At 44.2% G+C, this 21836-nt stretch overlaps 1 protein-coding gene across 1 annotated transcript in view; it reads right to left on the reverse strand.

Moving 5' to 3' along the window:
* The window catches only part of LOC126248014 (delta-aminolevulinic acid dehydratase), a 49504-nt gene that overhangs the window by 11508 nt on the left and 16160 nt on the right, over positions 1–21836 (reverse strand). The window contains exons 3-4 of the mRNA XM_049948597.1: positions 5707–5805; positions 5463–5580 (exon numbers count right to left, since the gene is read on the reverse strand). Of these exons, the coding sequence (XP_049804554.1) occupies positions 5463–5580; positions 5707–5805 (217 nt within the window). The remainder of the gene's footprint in view (positions 1–5462; positions 5581–5706; positions 5806–21836) is intronic.

The raw sequence follows: 21836 nt of genomic DNA on the forward strand, positions 1-21836 counted from the left end.
CATCGTGATGTCTGATGCCACCTGGTGGCGTTGTGGGCTCGTGAAACGGTAATAAAAGAATGTAAGTGGAGCAGACACAGATGGGGGATCACCCTAGTAAAGATATGTGCTGCAAATGGGGTAACCCATTGAGATAAGTGACTGTCTCAAAGAGAATAGCCTGTGAACCAGTATCTCTAAAACAGCAAAGCTGGTCGAATTTTCATTCCTACTCTTGTGAGCATCTACAGAAAGAGGTAGAAGGATTACTACCACCAGGCGCAAATGGTTTGATGTCCATGAGCCTTCACAAACCGTGTGGTTTGGAGGCTTGTCTGTTCTTAAAGTAGGATAGATGGTGATCTGTGGCATTTCTGCCACAACAGCACATTGCTAGTGCACAAGAAAGTGTTTCTGAGCACACTGTTAATTGTACATTTTTCAACATGGAGCTCTGCAGCAGATGACCCCAACATGTTCACATGTTGACCCAAAGATTACAGTGGGCACAGGACCATCGAGATTCGACTGTTGATTGACGGAAATGTGTCGGCTCTTTGTATAAAATCACATTTTTGCTACACTAGGTTGCTGGTCATCGCCACAAGTGCCGCCACAGAGGTGAAAGGTGGGTCGAAATATGCAGTGTGCCATGGATGTGGGCTGGTGGAAGCAGCATTATGCTATGGGAGACATTCTCCTGTGCTTGCATGGGACCTATGGCAGTAACCGAAAACATGCTGACAGCCTTGAACCATATTCATCCCTTCACATTTGATGTCTTCCCCGATAGTGATGTGCTCTTTCAGCAGTATAATTGTGGATTGCATGACCTGTGCATAGACATCTAATGCCACATTCCTCCACAAACCTACCAACAATCTGTCAGATCCCTGATATGCAGAATCAGAGATGTATTTTATTCCAAAGATGGACAAACGTGTTATTAAGCAAATGGTCATAATGTTTTGGCTCATCAGTGTACAATTTTCGATGTGTACACTGATATTCCACACTAACTTAACTATGCTAACACAATGTACGCTACACTTTAGACCAGAATTAAACAAGCCCTTCAGCAGCATTACACAATAGAAAACACATACTAATAATTCTCTACAACATGAATCCATTCCAAAAAGAAGTTGGGAAGACTGCTGTGAACTTCACCTGCAGTCTATTTACACACTGTGTACTGCAGTTGTTATGCAACACTTACTTCCATAACACACAGTTAAATTGTGGAGTTTATAACCAGTTTGATTTTGTCGTTATAGAATAAAAACATACTGAAATATGTCATGACAAGTTGTGAAAAAAGAAAGCCCTCTTTTGAAATTTTGAGTTATTTGGACTTTATCTCACTTCCTCCTCACTCCTTTTAATATTGCCTGTCCCAGAAAGCACTAAATAACTGTAGAACATAATAAAAGATGTCAGATTTGAGTACTAGCAGAATATGGGCCCATTTTCAGTGCACTTCCATTCTGCCCTACCACTTGTTCTTAAGAAAAAATTGTCAGAGTTATTATGTCTCAAATTGCTGAAAACTCATGTGCACTGTTGACAGCAGCACTATGGGGTCAAACAAATGACTACATCTCTAGAAGTATTGATTAATGATCATGAACTGGAGCCAGGGACAGAGACTCTTGTGACATTATCCTGACTGCCTTGTCCGAGAATTACTTCGAGCAGATAGTTAGAGAACCAACTCGTGAAGCTAACGTTTTAGACCTCATAGCAACAAATAGACCGGAACTTTTCGACTCCGTGAATGTAGAAGAAGGTATCAGTGATCATAAGTCAGTGGTTGCATCAATGACTACAAGTGTAATAAGAAATGCCAAGAAAGCAAGGAAAATATATTTGCTTAACAAGAGTGATAGGGCACAAATCGCAGAATATCTGAGTGACCACCATCAAACGTTCATTTCTGAGGAAGAGGATGTGGAACAAAAATGGAAAAAATTCAGGAACATCGTCCAGTACGCCTTAGATAAGTTCGTACCGACTAAGGTCCAAAGCGAGGGGAAAGATCCACCGTGGTATAACAATCATGTACGAAAGGTACTACGGAAACAAAGAAAGCTTCATCATAGGTTTAAGAGTAGTCGAATCATAGCTGATAAGGAAAAGCTGAACGAAGCGAAAAAGAGCGTAAAGAGAGCAATGAGAGAAGCATTCAACGAATTCGAACATAAAACATTGGCAAACAATCTAAACAAGAACCCTAAAAAGTTTTGGTCATATGTAAAATCGGTAAGCGGATCTAAATCCCCTATTCAGTCACTCGTTGACCACGATGGCACCGAAACAGAGGACGACCGAAGAAAGGCAGAAATACTGAATTCAGTGTTCCGAAACTGTTTCACTGCGGAAAATCGTAACACGGTCCCTGACTTCAGCCGTCGCACGGACGCCAAAATGGAAAATATTGAAATAAACGATATCGGAATTGAAAAACAACTGCTATCACTTAGTAGCGGAAAAGCATCCGGACCAGACGAGATACCCGTAAGATTCTACAGTGATTATGCTAAAGAACTTGCCCCCTTTCTATCAGCAATTTATCGTAGATCTCTGGAAGAACGTAAAGTACCTAGCGACTGGAAGAAAGCGCAGGTCGTTCCCATTTTCAAGAAGGGTCATAAATCAGATGCAAATAATTATAGGCCTATTTCGCTTACGTCAATCTGTTGTAGAATAATGGAACATGTTTTATGTTCTCGTATTATGACGTTCTTAGATAATACAAATCTCCTTCATCATAACCAACATGGATTCCGCAAACAGAGATCATGTGAAACTCAGCTCGCCCTATTTGTCCAAGAAATTCACAGTGCCGTAGACACTGGCGAGCAGATTGATGCCGTATTCCTGGACTTCAGGAAGGCATTTGATACGGTTCCGCACTTACGTTTAGTGAAAAAAATACGAGCTTACGGAATATCGGACCAGGTTTGTGATTGGATTCAGGATTTCCTAGAAGAAAGAACACAACATGTCATTCTTAACGGTTCAAAATCTGCAGATGTAGAGGTAATTTCGGGAGTACTGCAAGGAAGCGTGATAGGACCTTTATTGTTTACAATATACATAAATGACTTAGTTGACAACATCGGTAGCTCCGTGAGGCTATTTGCAGATGACACGGTTGTCTACAAGAAAGTAGCAACATCAGAAGACTCGTACGTACTCCAGGAAGACCTGCAGAGGATTAATGAATGGTGCGACAGCTGGCAGCTTTCCCTAAACGTAGATAAATGTAATATAATGCGCATACATAGGGGCAGAAATCCATTCCAGTACGATTATGCCATAGGTGGTAAATCATTGGAAGCGGTAACGACCGTAAAATACTTAGGAGTTACTATCCGGAGCGATCTGAAGTGGAATGATCACATAAAACAAATAGTGGGAAAAGCAGGCGCCAGGTTGAGATTCATAGGAAGAATTCTAAGAAAATGTGACTCATCGACGAAAGAAGTAGCTTACAAAACGCTTGGTCGTCCGATTCTTGAGTATTGCTCATCAGTATGGGACCCTTACCAGGTTGGATTAATAGAAGAGATAGACATGATCCAGCGAAAAGCAGCGCGATTCGTCATGGGGACATTTAGTCAGCGCGAGAGCGTTACGGAGATGCTGAACAAGCTCCAGTGGCGGACACTTCAGGAAAGGCGTTACGCAATACGGAGAGGTTTATTATCGAAATTACGAGAGAGCACATTCCGGGAAGAGATGGGCAACATATTACTACCGCCCACATATATCTCGCGTAATGATCACAACGAAAAGATCCGAGAAATTAGAGCAAATACGGAGACTTACAAGCAGTCGTTCTTCCCACGCACAATTCGTGAATGGAACAGGGAAGGGGGGATCAGATAGTGGTACAATAAGTACCCTCCGCCACACACCGTAAGGTGGCTCGCGGAGTATAGATGTAGATGTAGATGTAGATGAAACTTTACCAATGTTCAATGGGAACATGTGTGATTGTTCATAAAAAATTTAATCAAAGCTCATGAGGGTCATGTGTGAACCTCTGAACCACTTAGCATGACCCAGTACCCAGTACCCAGTACCCAATCAGAATGCTTGTTCATAAATAAAGGTAGCTTGTATTCTGTTCTATAAGATTAGAATTTACCAACACTGACAAAATTTTTGATGGAATAAGATATACAAGTAGCTTATTGCAATGACGAACGTGTATCTGGGGCTATGCTACATGCCAATTTATTGTGGCAATAATATTTTTCCGCTGAGATTCATTCTCTTCAGCAACACACAACCAGATTTTAATACTGCAAGTTAACCTATGACAGACTACATTATAGATCAGTTTGTCAGCACATATGGTCTTTTTCCAGATCTCCATATTAAAAGGAAAAGTAATCAATTGGTATCTTCTGCCAAAAGTAATCATCAGATTCAGTGATTCTGACTAGCTACTGTATACTATCACCTGATTGACCACGATCAACATCAGCACGCAACTCAATGAGTGCACTTCAGTCCCCATCACCCTACCAGTTCAGATAGCAATCAACAGTTGCATATAGTATCTGTCTTAAGCTTTAACATAATTATTACTAGAATCATGCTAAAAATATTGGCATAGATCAACTAAATTTTCCTTCTTTCATAGAAATGTATCAGACTTGCCAATATACCCACGTATATCTCATTCAAAAAAATTTAATGGATCAAAATAATGTTAATGGAGCAAATGAAGCAACAAATTCAAATACTTGAAAGTAATGATAGCAGCCAACTAAGTTTATTTTCTTCAGGTAATTGAGTTAATAACACACATCCACATCTGGTTTAAGGTCCAAGCAGCCGCATGGGACACCAAGCTGAGAGGCGTGCCAAAGGTGCCTCTAGCACATCATTTGTACGTGGGGCATTCCATAATTAGCAGCAAAAACCACCCACTTTAACACTTGATGGATTTAGATTTATTTTTAAAGGTATTACCAAAATCCCAAGTAACAGCAACTAATGTTTAAGGAAGAGAGGGAAGGGCGTCAAGAGAAAATAATATATCATTCATATGGAAAAATAGAGGCAGCAGGATGCAGAACTGTATGTTGCTTGTGTGAAAAAATATTCTTGAACTGGCCCTGTACACATACTACTGTATAGTACCTTTGCTGCATTGAATGTAACTGTACATCTTCATATAAAATGGCAATATCACGTATCAAAATATATATATAAGCTTATAAAGCTATGCAAATTAAATACTACCTCTTGGTTTCATGCACACGAGATGGGTCTGGTGTATATAAATTTCTTAATTAGGCCTATGTCATTATGTGGGTGGAAAAGCAGGGGGAAAAACTTAGCAGACTCCAAAGTAGCACACCAACCAACAAATTACTTAAACTGTGAAAAGCTTTTCACATACTTTCTGGAAGAAACGTCTAAATTTCATACTTATAGATTGTCTGGTTAAACAGTTCACTTACCAGCCTTCGCGTATGATACTGCAACTTCTGCAATTCTTGCAATACTTGCTTCATTATCAAGGACACCATCCTTCATGAGCCCACAATGTCCATGACTAGTATAGGAACAAAGACAGACCTATTAAAAGAGAACACCACTGAAACATAGAAGTTGTTGTATTGCAACTGTTGCATCACACACAACTGTTGCGTGGTGCATTGCACTTTCAATGATGAACTCAACAAATAACTGCAAGGTACTTACATCACAAGCTATGACCAAGTTTGGAAACCAGTTCCTCAGTCTTGGTAAAGCCATCATCACTGGATTCTTTACTGAGTCTGCATGACTTGCTTTTTCATCCTGAAAATGTTAACCAAAAAGGTGCTTATATTTGAACTGTGCCTGGGTGAGCATGATAGATCTAATTACATTACAAAGTCCACACAAAACTAATAAGGAATATTCAGTACAAAAATCCACAATAAGTTACCAAATAAATGAAGCCATTGGATAAAACACATCAAGCAAGATGGCACATGGATTATGGCATTTTACTCATTTTGGAGTACCCAGGCTCTTCCTATTTTGTTATCCAGGCTTATATTTTCCATGGTTTCCTAAAATCAGTTAAGGCGAATTCCAGAACAGCTCCTTTCAAAAGGACATATACAGTTTCTTTCCCTGTCCAAGTAGGATGGGGGAGATGGAGAGGAGATGGTAATAATGTTTGATTCAGGACACTCAACAGCATTGTTATCAATGCCCTAATGAATATAAATACATGGATTTTTTGTGAACTGAGCAAAGAAGTCTCTTCTTACAAATAACATTACTGTAATGGTATACCATGGAAATATAGGAGCAATTTTTTTTCATAATGTGTGACAATGTTAACATTTGGGAGAGAATGAGTAGAAGCCCCTTTGGGTCGACCTATGGAGTAACGATGCACCACACCACACACCTATGTCCATGCTGCCAAACTCTCTACAGTCTCAACTTGGGTGCATTTCACAGCATTCCCTCCACCATTCTGAATATAATATTAAGAGTGGAGTAATATTATAAAAAAAGAAAATTTACACATATTTTGTTGTTATAAAAACTGACAATCATGATACTCTGCGAACTATGGATGAAGAGTAACAGGCAGGTTCCACTTTCCTAGATTCCAAAAAGCATTCAACATGATATCCCACTTCAGACTTAAAGAAGGTAACAGCATATGGAATAGGTTCCCAGATAACTGAGTGGCTCGAAGACGTCTTAAGTAACAGAAGCCAGTGTGTTCTCATCAGCATATGCTCATCAGAGACAAGGGTATCATTGGGAGTGCCTCGGGTGTTGTGACTCACCGATCTTTCAAAGTGCCACCGCGCAGTTACGCACGTCCTCTACATGCGGTGCTGTCTGCCAGTCATGCAGCAGCAGCGCCACCTAAGCGGCCAGCCAGCCAGCGGCCGCTAGACTCAAGACTCAGTTTTGATTTAACTGTTAATGTGTACACACGTCTTACTCTGTTTACTTGATATGTGACTTTTGTGTATTGCGTCTTCCTTGAAATATATTTGTTCAACTTGAAGTTATAACAATCGGCGATGAGGATGAGATTTTTCTTTTCCATCGTTGACACACGTTTCCATGGCTACTTTAGAGCAATTATTGCAAGGTCTCATAGAACAGCAAACGCTTCTCACAATTGCGATTCGTGATTTCATCGCGGCATCAAATGCCGTCGTTGTCTCTACCTCCCTTTCCTCCTTACGAGAAGACGGCGGAAGACTGGTCTGATTACAAAAAACGTCTTCGACAGCATTTCTTGGCATTTCATGTCGCGGATGAACAAACATGTAAGTGTCTGCTCCTTTCATGAATTTCACCTCAAATGTATCGGTTGTTGCAATTGGCTCCTTTGAAAGATCCTGCATCTTTGCCCTTTGCTGAAATGTGCTCCTTCTGTCCGTCTATTTTCAAAAGCAAACGCATGTGGTAGCCTCTCGTGTTGCCTTTTATCATTGTCAAAAACGACCGAATCAATCCTATCGCGCTTGGGCTCCTGAACTTCACGGCCTCAGTAGAAAGTGTCAATTTGTTACTGAAGTTCACAAAGGATCCTACGCCGATTCCATGGTACGGGATGCTATTATCCGATCGGCACCTGACAAAGAAGTTAGGCAACATGCCCTTCAGTTGGCAAATCCAACTCTAGATGAAGTCCTATCCATCGTTCAGTCTTTTGAAATTTCTCTCGCCGCTGGAGTGCAAATAGAGGCATGGAGTGACATTGAGGAAATACAACCTCTGTGCGAAGTTGATAAAGCGTGTGGCGTGTCCCCGCTGGCTGACGTGGTCACAGTACACTCCCAAGTGCAGCCTTGGCCTAACCGTAAACAAACCTCTAAGAAACTGCAGCAAAACCCACAGCAACTTCCTTCATGTCCACGGTGTTTTACGAAACATTCACGAGAAGATTGTCCACAACGTTGGGCCGTGTGTCACAAAAAAAAACGGGGTCATGTGTCATCATCCATTTGCAAATCCGACCGCATACATGATGTTCATGAACATGACGCTGATTCTGATTCTGTGTTGTCTGTCAATTGTACTTCTTCCCTTTCAGGGAAGTTATTCCTCACTGTCCAGATACTTGGTCGAGATGTTCGCATGCAAGTGGATACTGGTTCTGCTGCCACTATCATCAATTCTCAGACGTATCTTCAGTTGGGTTCTCCAATCCTGTCACCTGTCACTAGGCAATTACAGACTTACAATAAATAGAAGATTTCTCTCTTGGGACAATTTGATGCTGAGGTATCTTAAAAATCTGTCGTTCGCACTGTTCCCCTATTTGTGGTCGACCATAGTAACGCGGAGAATCTTTTTGGTTTCGATGCCTTTTGGGTTTTTGGGTTCTCCATAGATGACTGTCAATATTGTCTCTGATGCTATTCCTTATGCTCAACTGGATTCCTTGTCGACTACATTTTTGTCCCTTTTTTCTCCTGGGTTAAGCCGTGCAAACGATTTTGAAGCTCATATCACGCTCAAACCCACTGCTCGGCCTAAGTTTTTTCGGGCTCTGCCCATTCCTGTGGCCCTTCGTGATCAGGTCAAACGGGAGCTGGATCATCTCACTGCTTCAGGGGTCTTGCTTCCTGTCACTTCCAGTGAGTGGTCCTCTCCTGTCATTGTCGTTGCTAAGCCAAATGGTGATATTCGTCTCTGTGGTGATTTCAAGGCCACCGTAAATGCTCAATGCCTTAACACTTACCCTATGCCTCGACCTGAAGAATTGTTCACTAAACTTGCTGGAGGCCAGTATTTTTATAAACTTGACCTGTCAGAAGCTTATCATCAACTTCCTCTCGACGCTGCTTCCCGGCAGTTTCTGGTCCTTAACACGCCTTTCGGCCTCTATCAATACCAACAATTGCCATTCGGGGTTGCCAGCGCCCCTGCTCTCTTTCAGTGATTCTTGGAACAATTATTGCTCACTGTCCCTGGGTGTATAAATTACCAGGACGACATTGTTGTCACTGGCTCCACCACTGACGAACATCTTCAAAATCTCCGCACACTTTTTCATGTCTTACAGACTGCTGGTCTTAAGTGTAATCTTCAGAAATCAAAATTTTTTCAGGCATCTATCACGTATTTGGGGTTTCAACTCTCTCGGGATGGTATTCGTCCGCTTCAGCAAACTGTCGCTGTGATCGATGCAGACACCTTTGAGCCAAATACAGTTGAAGACCCTGAGTAGATGTAGCCTTTGAGTAACATTTAGATTTTTAGGTTTTGGAACATATGGTTATGAACTAAATCAGGGCCTGGAGCTGTATCGGGAGATGGGGCAAGACCCTTAAGCCCTTAAGCAGTTCCTAGTCAGTGAAAGGTTCATCATATAATTTGGGGATGTCTTCAGTGTTATGCTCCTGTAAAAAAAAAAGGTAGTCACGTAAGAAGAGGATGCCAATGTTGTCACAAACTGTACTGCAAGGTGTATAGCAAGAATCGAAGCATCAGTACAATGACTGTCCTGAAGGATAAGACCTGGAACAATTGTCGATCTTAGGTTGGCGTGAAAAATTGTTTATCTAATTTTTAAAGACATGTATTTTGCACTTATTTTTGGTAGATTTGGATGTTACAATATTTAATCTTACTACAATAACCCTGTGGTCACTAATTCCTGTATTCATCATGAAGTTTGGTATTTGATCAGGAGTGAGTGTCGCTGAGAGGTCTAATACGTTCTTATGACCATTTACATTTTATGCAAGTTTCTGAAGTGACCACTCAAAATAAACTAGCAGCAGGAATGGCTAAAATCTTCCGTGTCAGCCTACAAAGATTTGGAAAGCCATTGTATGATTTGCCTGTCATTAGGTACAAGCTCATCTCTTCAAAATACATTCCGACATTCTCAGGTGTGTAAGCCTCAGTAGACCTGTCTTCAAATCGCTTTTCTTGGACCATGGACTTTTATTCATTTACAGACATTATTTCATTTTGTGCAACTAAAAACAGAATCAGATAGGTATATTTAATAGAAATCATGGTCACATAACTTATAATAATTAAAATGTCAAAGCTGAGTACTTTTCCCCTTCTGCTATCTAAAAGTTCACTAGTTGGCACATTAACAAAGACTTAGTACCTCCCATTTACATTATTTGAGACAGAAGCATGTTCGCAGTGTCCATACATTACCACATTACTTCTCAGCAATTACAGAAGCTCTTGCCAGATAACGTCCACATCAAACCAAACCAAATTAAACAATATCAACAAAAACGCACCATGAATATTGTTTCCCTTCATTCAATGGTACTACATACATAGCTGTATCAATGATATTCTTCACCCAACACATAAAAACCTCTGTGGGCATACTGTAATCTCTGTGGCTTGTGCTCACCATACACACATTCACAAAAGTCTTGAGCCCCCTGAGGGGAAGTGGGTGAAATGTGATTTTTTTGTTTTGTTTTTTCTCCCATTCATTATTTACAGTGCTTTTGCCACCATGACTCTGGAAGCATCCAGGATGTCTCCTGTGGTTTGCCAGGTTGTGATGGCAATGCGGTATTCATCGTTTCACCCAAGATTAGTTGGTTGGTTTGATTTTTAAAGGGACCAAACTGCATGGTCATCGGTCTCTTGTTCCATTGAACAAAGTCCATGGGATAAAACGGAAAACCAACAGTACACACCACAGGAATTCAAGATGGACGAAAAAATCACACAAAGCTGAACACACTGGGGACAACAGAAGACAAGAGAAGCACAGACACACAAGAAACAGGCAGAAGAGCTTAAAACAGTAGAGCCGATGTCTTGGGCTGGCCAATCACGAGGATAAAAAAGGATGAGCCAGCCACTCTCCAACACATTAAAATCTCTAACCTAAAAGTACTAGGTTAGAAAGCACAGGGAGACAAAGGACAGGAACTAAAGCTTAAAGCGAAGAATAAAAACCAGCATCACGTAGAAAACGTAAAACTAAGTTAGCCGTGGAGACACTGTCTCCTAATATTGAAGGAAGTGTGTCAGAAAGATTAAAATTCCACCTCAGAACGGCTAGATGTGCACAGTCCAACAAAATTTGGACTACTGTGAAACGAACCGCAGCGACAACATGGTGGGGCCTCACGCCGGAGAAGATAGCCATGCGTCAGCCAAGTGTGACCAATGCAAAGGTGGCAGAGGACCACAGAGTCCCTGCGAGAAGCCCACAGAGAAGACTTCCATTCATGTGTGCTCTCCTTGATGGCACGGAGTTTATGGGGTGTAACTACATTGCGCCATTCAGTATCCCAAACCCTGAAAACTTTGCGGCGTAATGCCAATCGGAGGTCAGGTTTGGGTATAGCAATCTCCAGAAGTGGCTTATGAGTATCCTGTTTGGCCAGCCTGTCAACGATCTCATTTCCCAGAATTCCAACATGCCCCAGGGTCCATACAAAGACCACTGAACGACCAGACCGTTCGAGGGCATAAACAAACTCCTGGATAGTTGCTACCAGAGGAAGGCATGGGTAGTACTGATCAATGGCCTGTAAACCACTCAACAAATCACTGCAGACCAGGTAGGATACACTGGGGCAAGAACGAATATGCTCAAGGGCATGAGAGATTACCACCAGCTAGGCAGTGAAGACACTGCAGCCATCTGGCAAAGAGAGCTGTTTGATATCCTCCTCAGATCCTCTACCCTCTAAATTTAATTTTGCTAAAAAAAATTGCGTTTTATTTGATGTTATGGTTGATATTAGCAAGGAAACATTGTTCTTTAAAAATTTTTTTGATTGGTTTTTTGAGAATCTGATGTGTCCTATCCGACACACGTGTACAAAGCCTTTTGTAGTACAGTGAAAAATATTATTTCGTGGTTTTAAAATGCTCACATACCGAGCATTAGTATTTGCGTCAAACATTATGCACGTTAAGGTAACACAAAATGTAAATAACTTTACATAGATGGGTACTTACAAAATCTCGACATCATTTTGTCCGCCTTTTCACGCATGCACTCAGGAAACAAAGCTCACACTCGTCACTTCACGCGCCAGACCGCTAAAACTCACAGGAATCCATGCTGACATCTCGCAGACGTCTGGGAAACTACTTAGACATGTGTCTCTGGCGTTACATCGGAGCTGTGGCTAAACAAAGTTCACCAATTTGGTGTGTCGTATACGACACGCGGGATCTGAGGAGGATATGTTCCGAGTGTGCATAGGCAAAGCCTACACGACCATCAACCAGTGAGCCATCAGTATAGATGACTTCAGAACTCTGGGACATGTCAAGAATCGATAGGAAGTGACTGCAGAATGCCTCAGGAGGAACGGAGTCCTTATGGAAATGCAATAGGTCCAGTCGTATTTTGGGTTGAGGCACACACCACGGAGGCGAATGTTTATGGACCCACACAAGACTCTGTAAAGGAAAGGACTCGAGCTCAGACAATAGGGAACAGACACATACAGCGATCATTATCCCTGACTGAGGTCGCCGTTCCAGGACATGAGCCACTGTGTTTGGGAATAAAAGATGGTAATTCGGATGCTGAGGCGAACTATGGACACGCACTGCATAGTTGGCGAGCAGTTGGCGGCACCTGATGTGCAACGGAGGGACTCCAGCCTCCACTAGTAGACTGGCCACTGGACTCGTTCAAAAAGCGCCTGTCACTAGACTAACCCCACAGTGGTGCACAGGATCAAGCAACTTCAATGCTGCACGCGCTGACGAACCATACGCTACACCCCCATAGTCAAGTCATGACTAAACTAGGGCTTTGTAGAGCCGCAGCAGCATAGAGCGATGGGCCCCCCCAAGTGGTGTTGCTCAGGCAGTGGAGGGCGTTAAGATGCCGCCAGCACTTTCGCTTAAGCTGACGAATGTAGGGGAGATGTTAGCCGGACGTCGAAAACCAGTCCTAAAAAGCAATACGTTTTGACTACATCAAGAAAAAGTGCGGGGTCAGGATGGACTGTCCGTCGCCGACAGAAGTGCAAAACGCAGGTCTTGTCGGCAGAGAAGTGAAACCCATGGGCAAGAGCCCATGGCTGCGCAGTCTGAATGGCTCCCTGTAGTCAGCGTTCAGCAACACCAATGGCTCAGGAACTGAAGTAAAGGCAGAAATCGTCAGCATATAAGGAGGGAAATACTGATGGCCCTACAGCTACTGCTAGGCTAGCGACTAAAAATAGTGGAACGCTCAATACAGAGCCCTGCGAGACCCCATTCTCTTGGATATGGGAGGAGCTAAAGGAGCCTCCGATTTGAAAACTGAAAGTACGGAGGGTGAGAAAGTTCCACAGAAAAATCGGGAGTGAGCCATGGAGGCCCCACTCATGCAGCGTGGCAAGGATGTGGTGGTGCCAGGTCGTGTCATAGGCCCTCCGTAAGTCAAAAAAGATGGCTACGAGATGTTGGCACCTGGAAAAAGCTGTTCAGACGGTAGACTCCAGGCACAAGGAGGCTCAACGCAAATCCACCCTGGGATGGAGCCAGAATGCCCCAGACTCCAGGAGCCAACACAACCTCTGGCTCACCATCCATTCGAGCAATTTGCAGAGAATGTTGATGAGGCTAATGGGGCAGAAGCTGTCCAGTGCAGCAGGGTTCTTCCCAGGTTTCAACACTGGGACGATGATGCTATCTTGCCACTGGGACGGGAACAATCCCTCAGCCCAGATGCGATTCGAGAGAGAGAGAGAGAGAGAGAGAGAGAGAGAGAGAGAGAGAGAGAGAGAGAATCTGATGCAGTGAGGCCACAGACAGATGTTTGAGAAATTGGGAGTGAATTTGGTCAGGGCCTGGAGCCGTGTCAAGGCAATGGGCAAGAGCACTGAAGAATTCCCACTCAGTAACAGGAGCATTGTATGGCTCAAGGTGGCGTGACGCAAAAGACAAATGCTGTTGTTCTGCCCACTCTTTCAAGGAACCAAAATCCTGTTGATCGTTTTCAGATGCAGGAGGGAGGAGGGGGGGGGGGGGGGGGGGGGAACTCCTGAACAGGCCATGAAGGCCCAACGGTACTGACTGGCCTCTGTGTCATCCTCAGCTCATAGGCATCACTGGATATGGAGGATGCTGTCGAATGCAGCAGGGTTCTTCCCAGGTTTCAACACTGCTCTCCCGGCCGTACGTCAGTTTCTGAGACCAGAGCCGCTACTTCTCAATCAAGTAGCTCCTCAGTTTGCCTCACAAGGGCTGAGTGCATCCCGCTTGCCAACAGCGCTCGGCAGACTGGATGGTCACCCATCCAAGTGCTAGCCCAGCCCGAGAACCGGTGTTACCACCGCGGCAAGACCGTTGGCCCTGCAGATGCAGAACTCAGAGAAAAATGCTCAGTGATTTCACCGGAGTCGGTGCACACTGGCCCCATTTACTGAAATCCCAGGCACCCCGAGCAGGGTCGGGTAACCATAAAGGTGGTGAATCCGAGTCCACACCTAGGAGGCAGGGGGTACAAGAACCAATGGAGGAAACATATCTTTCCCAACACTCTTGCTTCTGTCTTTGTATCAGGTGGCAGGCACGGGCTCGGAGCCGCTTAAAAAGAACGAGAGTCTCCAATGATGGATGCCGCTTATGCCGTTGGAGGACCCACCGCGCTCTTTGATGGCCTCAGCGATTTCCGGCGACGACCAAGACACAGTTTTACGCCGAGGGCACCCAGAAGAAAGAGGAACTATGTGTTCTGCTGCCGATACTATCGACGCAGTGACTCGCTCAACCACCACATTAATAGCGCCATGTGCGAGAGTGTCAACAGTGACAGCAGATGTGAAAGCCAGCCAATCGGCCCTGTTAAGAGCCCATCGTGGCAGACGTCCAGAAGTGTGATACTGGGGTAGTGACAGGAAGATTGGAAAGTGGTCACTACCACAAAAGTCGTCGTAAACCCTCCAGCAGACAGATGGTGAAAGTCCTGGGCTGCAAAGCAATAGTTCAATGGCCAAATAAGTGCCACGAACCACACTGAAATGTGTGGGGTCTCCTGTATTTAACAGGCAGAGGTCGAGCTGAGAGAGAAGGCAGAGGTCGAGCTGAGAGAGAAGGTTCTCGACATCTCTACCCCGGCCAGTAATCACAGAGCCACCCCACAAGGGCTTATGGATGTTGAAGTCCCCCAAAAGTAGGAGTGGTGTGGGAGTTGGGAGATCAGATCAGCCAATACGTTAAGAGGTACTTCACCATCCGGAGGAAGGTAGACATTGCAGACTGAAATATCCAAGGTCATTATTATCCTCACAGCAACAGCCTCTAAAGCTGTATGAAGAGGCACTGATTCAGAATATACAGGGTCAGCTGCTGCCACCGGCAGAGGGCTATTGGCTAGGAGCATTGCTTTGGAGGCATCGGCAAGAGCTACATCCTCAGGGGACACTAAAAGCTCCACCTAGTCATCAGATGCAGAGCTTGTAGGTAGCGGTGGTGCGGGTGCCACCACAATTTCCTTGGTCTTGGGGGTTGTTGGTTTCGATTTCTCGCACTGTTCCTTGGGTTGCCCTAGCTGGGAGGGCTTCTTTGATTCAGTATCTGTGACTGAAGAGGACCGCGAAGCCCTACGACCAGCGACCTGTGGTTTCTTCAGCCACTAGTGGGTATCTGCTTTGCCACTGGTAGGAACCTGGGAAGGGAGTGACTCAAGGGGCCCCTTTTCTGGCGAGAGAAGCCGAAGAAGACTTACGTTTCTCTAGCTTAGAAGTGGGGACTGATGTCCCTTATGGTTGGGAGGAGGGGGGGGGGGTGCTGCTCCCAGAGAGGGAAGTGCCCCCCCCCCCCACCATCAAGGGGGCAGGAGTGGTTTTATGGCTCTGAGAGCTGACTGCAATTGTTCAACGGATGGGGCTGCAACAGTAGTGACAGTGGCGGCATAAGATGTTGTCATGCACATGGGATGGAGCCTTTCAAATTTTCTTTTAGCCTCAGTATAGGTCAGTCGGTGCAGGGAATTGTATTCCATTATTTTCCTTTCCTTCTGTAGGATTCATTATTTTCCTTTCCTTCTGTAGAATCCTACAGTCTGGCGAGCAAGGGGGATGGTGCTCTCCATAGTTAACACAGATAGGAGGTGGGGCACATGGAGTATTGGGATGGGATGGACGCCCACTATTTCAACATATGAGGCTGGAAGCACAGCAGGAAAACATATGGCCGAACTTCCCACAGTTAAAGCACCGCATTGGGGGAGGGATGTATGGCTTGATATCACAATGGTAGACCATCACCTTCACCTACTCAGGTAATGTGTCGCCTGCGAAGGCCAAGATGAAGGCACTGGTGGCAACCTGATTATCCCTCGGACTCCGTTGGATGCACCTCGTTGCTCTAAGTTGGCGTGCAGCTTGTCATCGGACTGTAAAAGAAGATCCCTGCAGAAGATAATGCCCTGGATCATATTTAAGCTTTTATAGGGCGTGATAGTAACAGAAACATCCACCAGCTTCTTACAAGTGAGTAGTGCCCGTGACTGGGCAGAGGATACTGTTTTTATCAAGACTGACCTAGACCGCATTTTTTGGACAATTCCTCCACCTCCCCAAACTGGTCCTCTAAATGCTCTACAAAGAACTGAGGCTTCATGGACACAAAGGATTCCCCATCAGCTCTCATACATACTAGATACTGTGGCGAATAAGTTTCACTGCCATTCTTAGCCTGTCGTTCCTCCAATGGTGTGGCCAGGGAGGAGAACAATTTGGGGTCATATGTATTTGCATTAAATTGAGCCCTTGAACACTTAGAGACTGCTGGCGGCTGGCCACCAGCAATAGATGATGTACCACACTTCACTGCGGGTCATCCGCCCTGATGCCACCCACTCCGACCAGGGGCTCTCCCCACGGGCACCATCCAGCCACACCGAAGACCACCTGGCAGGATGGCCTTTGCTGGGAGTCCTGATGCCCCAGGTAGATGGGCATCTACCCCTCGGCATATGTGGGGAGTTAGCAGCTCAGGCATCAGCAGTGCGATCCCTGTGTTGTCAGGGGGCTACCACCAAGGGTGTACATGACGATCCCACCACAATGGGCTGGCTACTGTGCTGGATTTTTGGTGTTGAATATCCATTCGTATAGTAAGTGCAAAGATGGAGGCACACAATGGAGGGAAGCATGCTACCGGGAACACACTGTGGCCGAAGTGGCCGGAAGCTCGGTGCAAGTCCGATTCCATGACGATAGTGAGTGTGCCAGATCTTAGGGCATGATGGATTTATGATGCATCACGTAAGGCGTCCTACCCCAAATGGTACGCGCTATCAGAAAATTTTGAAAAATGGAGGTCAAACCCTTTAGGGGACCATCACATTACGGCTCAAACGTTTGAGACTCATTTTAGTTGCCTCTTACAACAGGCAGGAACACCTCGGACCTATTCTAACCCCCGAACCCACAGGGGGAGTTTCACCAATAAACAGGTTGTTTGTTTGAGTGCTTCAAGGTCTCTGGTGCCACAGCATTGTGCTGCATTAAACTTTCAGTATGACTTACACAGCCTGATTGTCGTCTCTATGTTCAAACCTAACTAATGGAGCATGTGGTATACATATCGTTCTAATGAGCACCTACTTCTGAAGCTTCCTTTAGGGGTTTCTTCCATGTAATCAGTTAGGGAAGTGGGCATTTGAGTATAGATCAGTGTACACTTCCCACTCTGCAATAGCTGTGGTGGCAGATAAAACAGAAGGAAAGGTCCATGGTGACAAATGACTGTGGCTGGGATGAAATGCACTGCTCAACATCTGTTCAGAAGACAGGTGTTTTCTGGTACAAGAAACCCCCAAGAGCACCACTACTGGAGCAGCTGTTGTTGAAAGCCCAAAGAACATTATATGCATTAAAATTCTCCCTCACCCCTTCCCCTTCCCCCTCCCCCATCAGGAACGAGCAGATGAGATGCTTATGAGAGCCTTTGTATCAAATGGGCTACTCATTTGGCCACCATGTACACTGTGCAACACATTTTCAAAATCCAATAACTATCTTTCATTACAAGGCAGATGTTTGAAATTTGCTCAAAGGGCCTACAACCTTCCTCTGTAATGGTGATAAGGCTTGGTGCCCTTTGATGTTGCCCTTGGGCTTGGCAATGCTTTAAACAGTAAGGACGAGTGGAAAAACTGGTAGAAGCCGACCTCGGGGAAGATCAGTTTGGATTCCGTAGAAATGTTGAAACACATGAGGCACTACTGACCCTACGACTTATCTTAGAAGATAGATTAAGGAAAGGCAAACCTACGTTTCTAACATTTGTAGACTTAGAGAAAGCTTTTTACAGTGTTGACTGGAATACTCTCTTTCAAATTCTAAAAGTGGCAGGGGTAAAATACAGGGAGCGAAAGGTTATTTACAATTTGTACAGAAACCAGATGGCAGTTATAAGAGTTGAGGGGCATGAAAGGGAAGCAGTGGTTGGGAAGGGAGTAAGACAGGGTGGCAGCCTGTCTCCAATGTTATTCAATCTGTATATTGAGCAAGCAGTAAAGGAAACAAAAGAAAAATTTGGAGTAGGAATTAAAATCCATGGAGAAGAAATAAAAACTTCAAGGTTTGCCGATGACATTGTAATTCTCTCAGCGACAGCAAAGGACCTGGAAGAACCGTTGAATGGAATGGACAGTGTCTTGAAATGAGGATATAAGATAAACATCAACAAGAGCAAAACGAGAATAATGGAATGTAGTCGAATTAAGTTGGGTGATGCTGAGGGAATTAGATTAGGAAATGAGACACTTAAAGAAGTAAAGGAGTTTTGCTATTTGGGGAGCAAAATAACTGATGATGGATGAAGAAGAGAAGATATAAAATGTAGACTGGCAATGGCAAGGAAAGCGTTTCTGAAGAAGAGAAATTTGTTAACATCGAGTATAGATTTAAGTGTTAGGAAGTGTTTTCTGAAAGTATTTGTATGGAGTGTAGCCATGTATGGAAGTGAAACATGGACGATAAATAATTAAGACAAGAAGAGAATAGAAGCTTTCAAAATGTGGTGCTACAGAAGAATGCTGAAGATTAGATGGGTAGATCGCAACTAATGAGGAGGTACTGAATAGAATTGGGGAGAAGAGAAATTTGTGGCTCAACTTGAGCCAATGGAGAGAAGTCTTCCGAAGTAAGAGTGATTTCAAGTGTGCCACAGGGGAGTGTCGTAGGACCGTTGCTATTCACAACATACATAAATGACCTTGTGGATGACATCAGAAGTTCACTGAGGCTTTTTGCGGATGATGCTGTGGTATATCGAGAGGTTGTAACAATGGAAAATTGTACTGAAATGCAGGAGGATCGGCAGCAAATTGACGCATGGTGCAGGGAATGGCAACTGAATCTCAATGTAGACAAGTCTAATGTGCTGTGAATACATAGAAAGAAAGATCCCTTGTCATTTAGCTACAATATAGCAGGTCAGCAACTGGAAACAGTTAATTCCATAAATTACCTTGGAGTAGGCATTAGGAGTGATTTAAAATGGAATGACCATATAAAGTTGATCGTCAGTAAAGCAGATGCCAGACAGATTCATTGGAAGAATCCTAAGGAAATGCAATCCAAAAACAAAGGAAGTGGGTTACAGTACGCTTGTTCGCACACTGCTTGAATACTGCTCAGCAGTGTGGGATACGTACCAGATAGGTTTGATAGAAGAGAGAGAAGATCCAACGGAGAGCAGCGCGCTTTGTTACAGGATCATTTAGTAATCGCAAAAGCGTTACGGAGATGATAGATGAACTCCAGTGAAAGACTCTGCAGGAGAGACGCTCAGTAGCTTGGTACGGGCTTTTGTTGAAGTTTCGAGAACATACCTTCACCGAGGAGTCAATCAGTATATTGCTCCCTCCTACGTATATCTCGCGAAGAGACCATTAGGATAAAATCAGAGAGATTAGAACCCACACAGAGGCATACCGACAATCCTCCTTTCCACAAACAATACGAGACTGGAATAGAAGGGAGAACTGCCGATAGAAGTACTCAAGGTACCCTCCGCCACACACCGTAAGGTGGCTTGCAGAGTATGGCTGTAGATGTAGATGTAGACTCACTGAGGAGGAGGAGGAGGAGGAGGAGGAGGAGAAGAGAGCTCAGAAGTTGATGTGAGGTGTAAGATAGGTTAATGATGTCACATTGGTACCCAATTTCACCACAATTGTACCCGATGACACTGTGGACATGTCACATGATGGGAAGGTCGCCACACTCCTCCTTACCCACATTTCAGCCCTTCCTTTCATGCCTCTGTGACAGAAGTCAGAACCACCATGGCTATTGTTTAAATACATGGTTTCATTATGGGTGGCCACAGAAAACATTTCAGACACACCACTGCTCAGAAGTCATGGAAAAGGCCTCAGTGGGTGGCATAAAGTGCATCAGTGAAACCACCCCTGCCCTTGGGGGTGCTGATTCCTTCACATTTTGTAGTTCAAAATAACAGTTCACAGTGAATGAACAACAGGACAATGTTCATGACAACCTTTGACACTGCTGACTATCCTTGGCAATTCAACCTTCTCTAAGGACAGTATGAGGCTGCAAACCCATTGAACATAATCTGACCCCTTTGGAATGTGCCGTGATGTGACTGTAATGCCATAGCATACAGGGTGGAACCACTAGGGACCTTTCAAAACCTTTTTCTGAAAACTGAATGTAATCTGAAGCAGCAAAAAGTGCTTTTTCAGCACTAATGTTTTGCAACCTCTTGTGATGTGATCGCTGGGAGCAGGGGAGAGACCTGGCATTGATATGTGAATAAAAGGGGATAGGGTCCCTCCAAGACCTCCAATTCAGCAACACCTCTGTGCACTTTTGTTGGCACTTTAAGAATGAGCATGTCCAGAGGCAGTCATTTACCGTTTCCTTGGCAGTGGTGTGACAGGAGGGCTGGAAAGCATAAACACTCTTTGCTGCTTCAGATCACATTCACATTTCATCAAATGGTTTTGAAAGGTCCCTTGTGGTTCAACCCTGCACACCACAATTGTGCCCAGTAACACAGTGGACTAAAAATGATTATCGAGCTACACTCCAAAGGGGTAAATTACATCCAATAGGGTTGCAGAACCACAATATCCTTTGAGACGGGTTGAACTGTCCAGGGGTTGCCAGCAGTGTCAAAGGTTATCAAGAACACCATCCCGTTGTTCGCCATACTGTGAACTGTTGTTTTCTGCTGCGAAATGTGTGGGTCACTGCCCCAAGGGAAGTGTGGTTTCCTTGATACCATTTATTCCATCCCAAGGCCTTATTATGTAGATTCTGAGTGGTGGTGTGTGTGAAATGTTTTCCTTGGCCACCCTTATGGAAACCACGTGATTTTGATCTCCATCATAGGGGCATCAAGAGGAAGAGTGAAATGCAGGTAAGAGGGGGTGTGACAACCTTTCCATTGTCTGATATGTCTACAATGGTGCTGGACAGAATTGTGGTGAAATTTGGTGCAAATGTGATATCATTAACTCACTTTACAACCCACATGAACTTCTGAGCTCTGGCCTTTTTTTGCACACGTCGACACCTTGTTGAGAAGCATCATCAAGTCTGAGGCTGATGTGACAGGGTGACATGTTTTTGCACCATTATGGAGGAAAGTTGTATGCACCTTTGAGCCAAATTTCAAATTTGTGCTTTGCAATGGGAAACAATTATGGGGTTTTGGAAAAGTGACCCTTTAATTGTGTTGGGCAGTGGATATGTGGGTGACATGCTTTCTTTTCTACAAATTTTGCAGCACTGTCAAATGATCCATGGATGAACAACTTTTTATACTATACACTTTCCAGTGAACTATGGGGGAGATATCAATCAAGGAGGGCTTTGGTTCCCCTTTCCTGTATATCCTTGTAATATGCAACAGACAGAAGAGGG

Source organism: Schistocerca nitens, chromosome 3 (assembly GCF_023898315.1).
Source record: "Schistocerca nitens isolate TAMUIC-IGC-003100 chromosome 3, iqSchNite1.1, whole genome shotgun sequence".
Taxonomy (NCBI): domain Eukaryota; kingdom Metazoa; phylum Arthropoda; class Insecta; order Orthoptera; family Acrididae; genus Schistocerca; species Schistocerca nitens.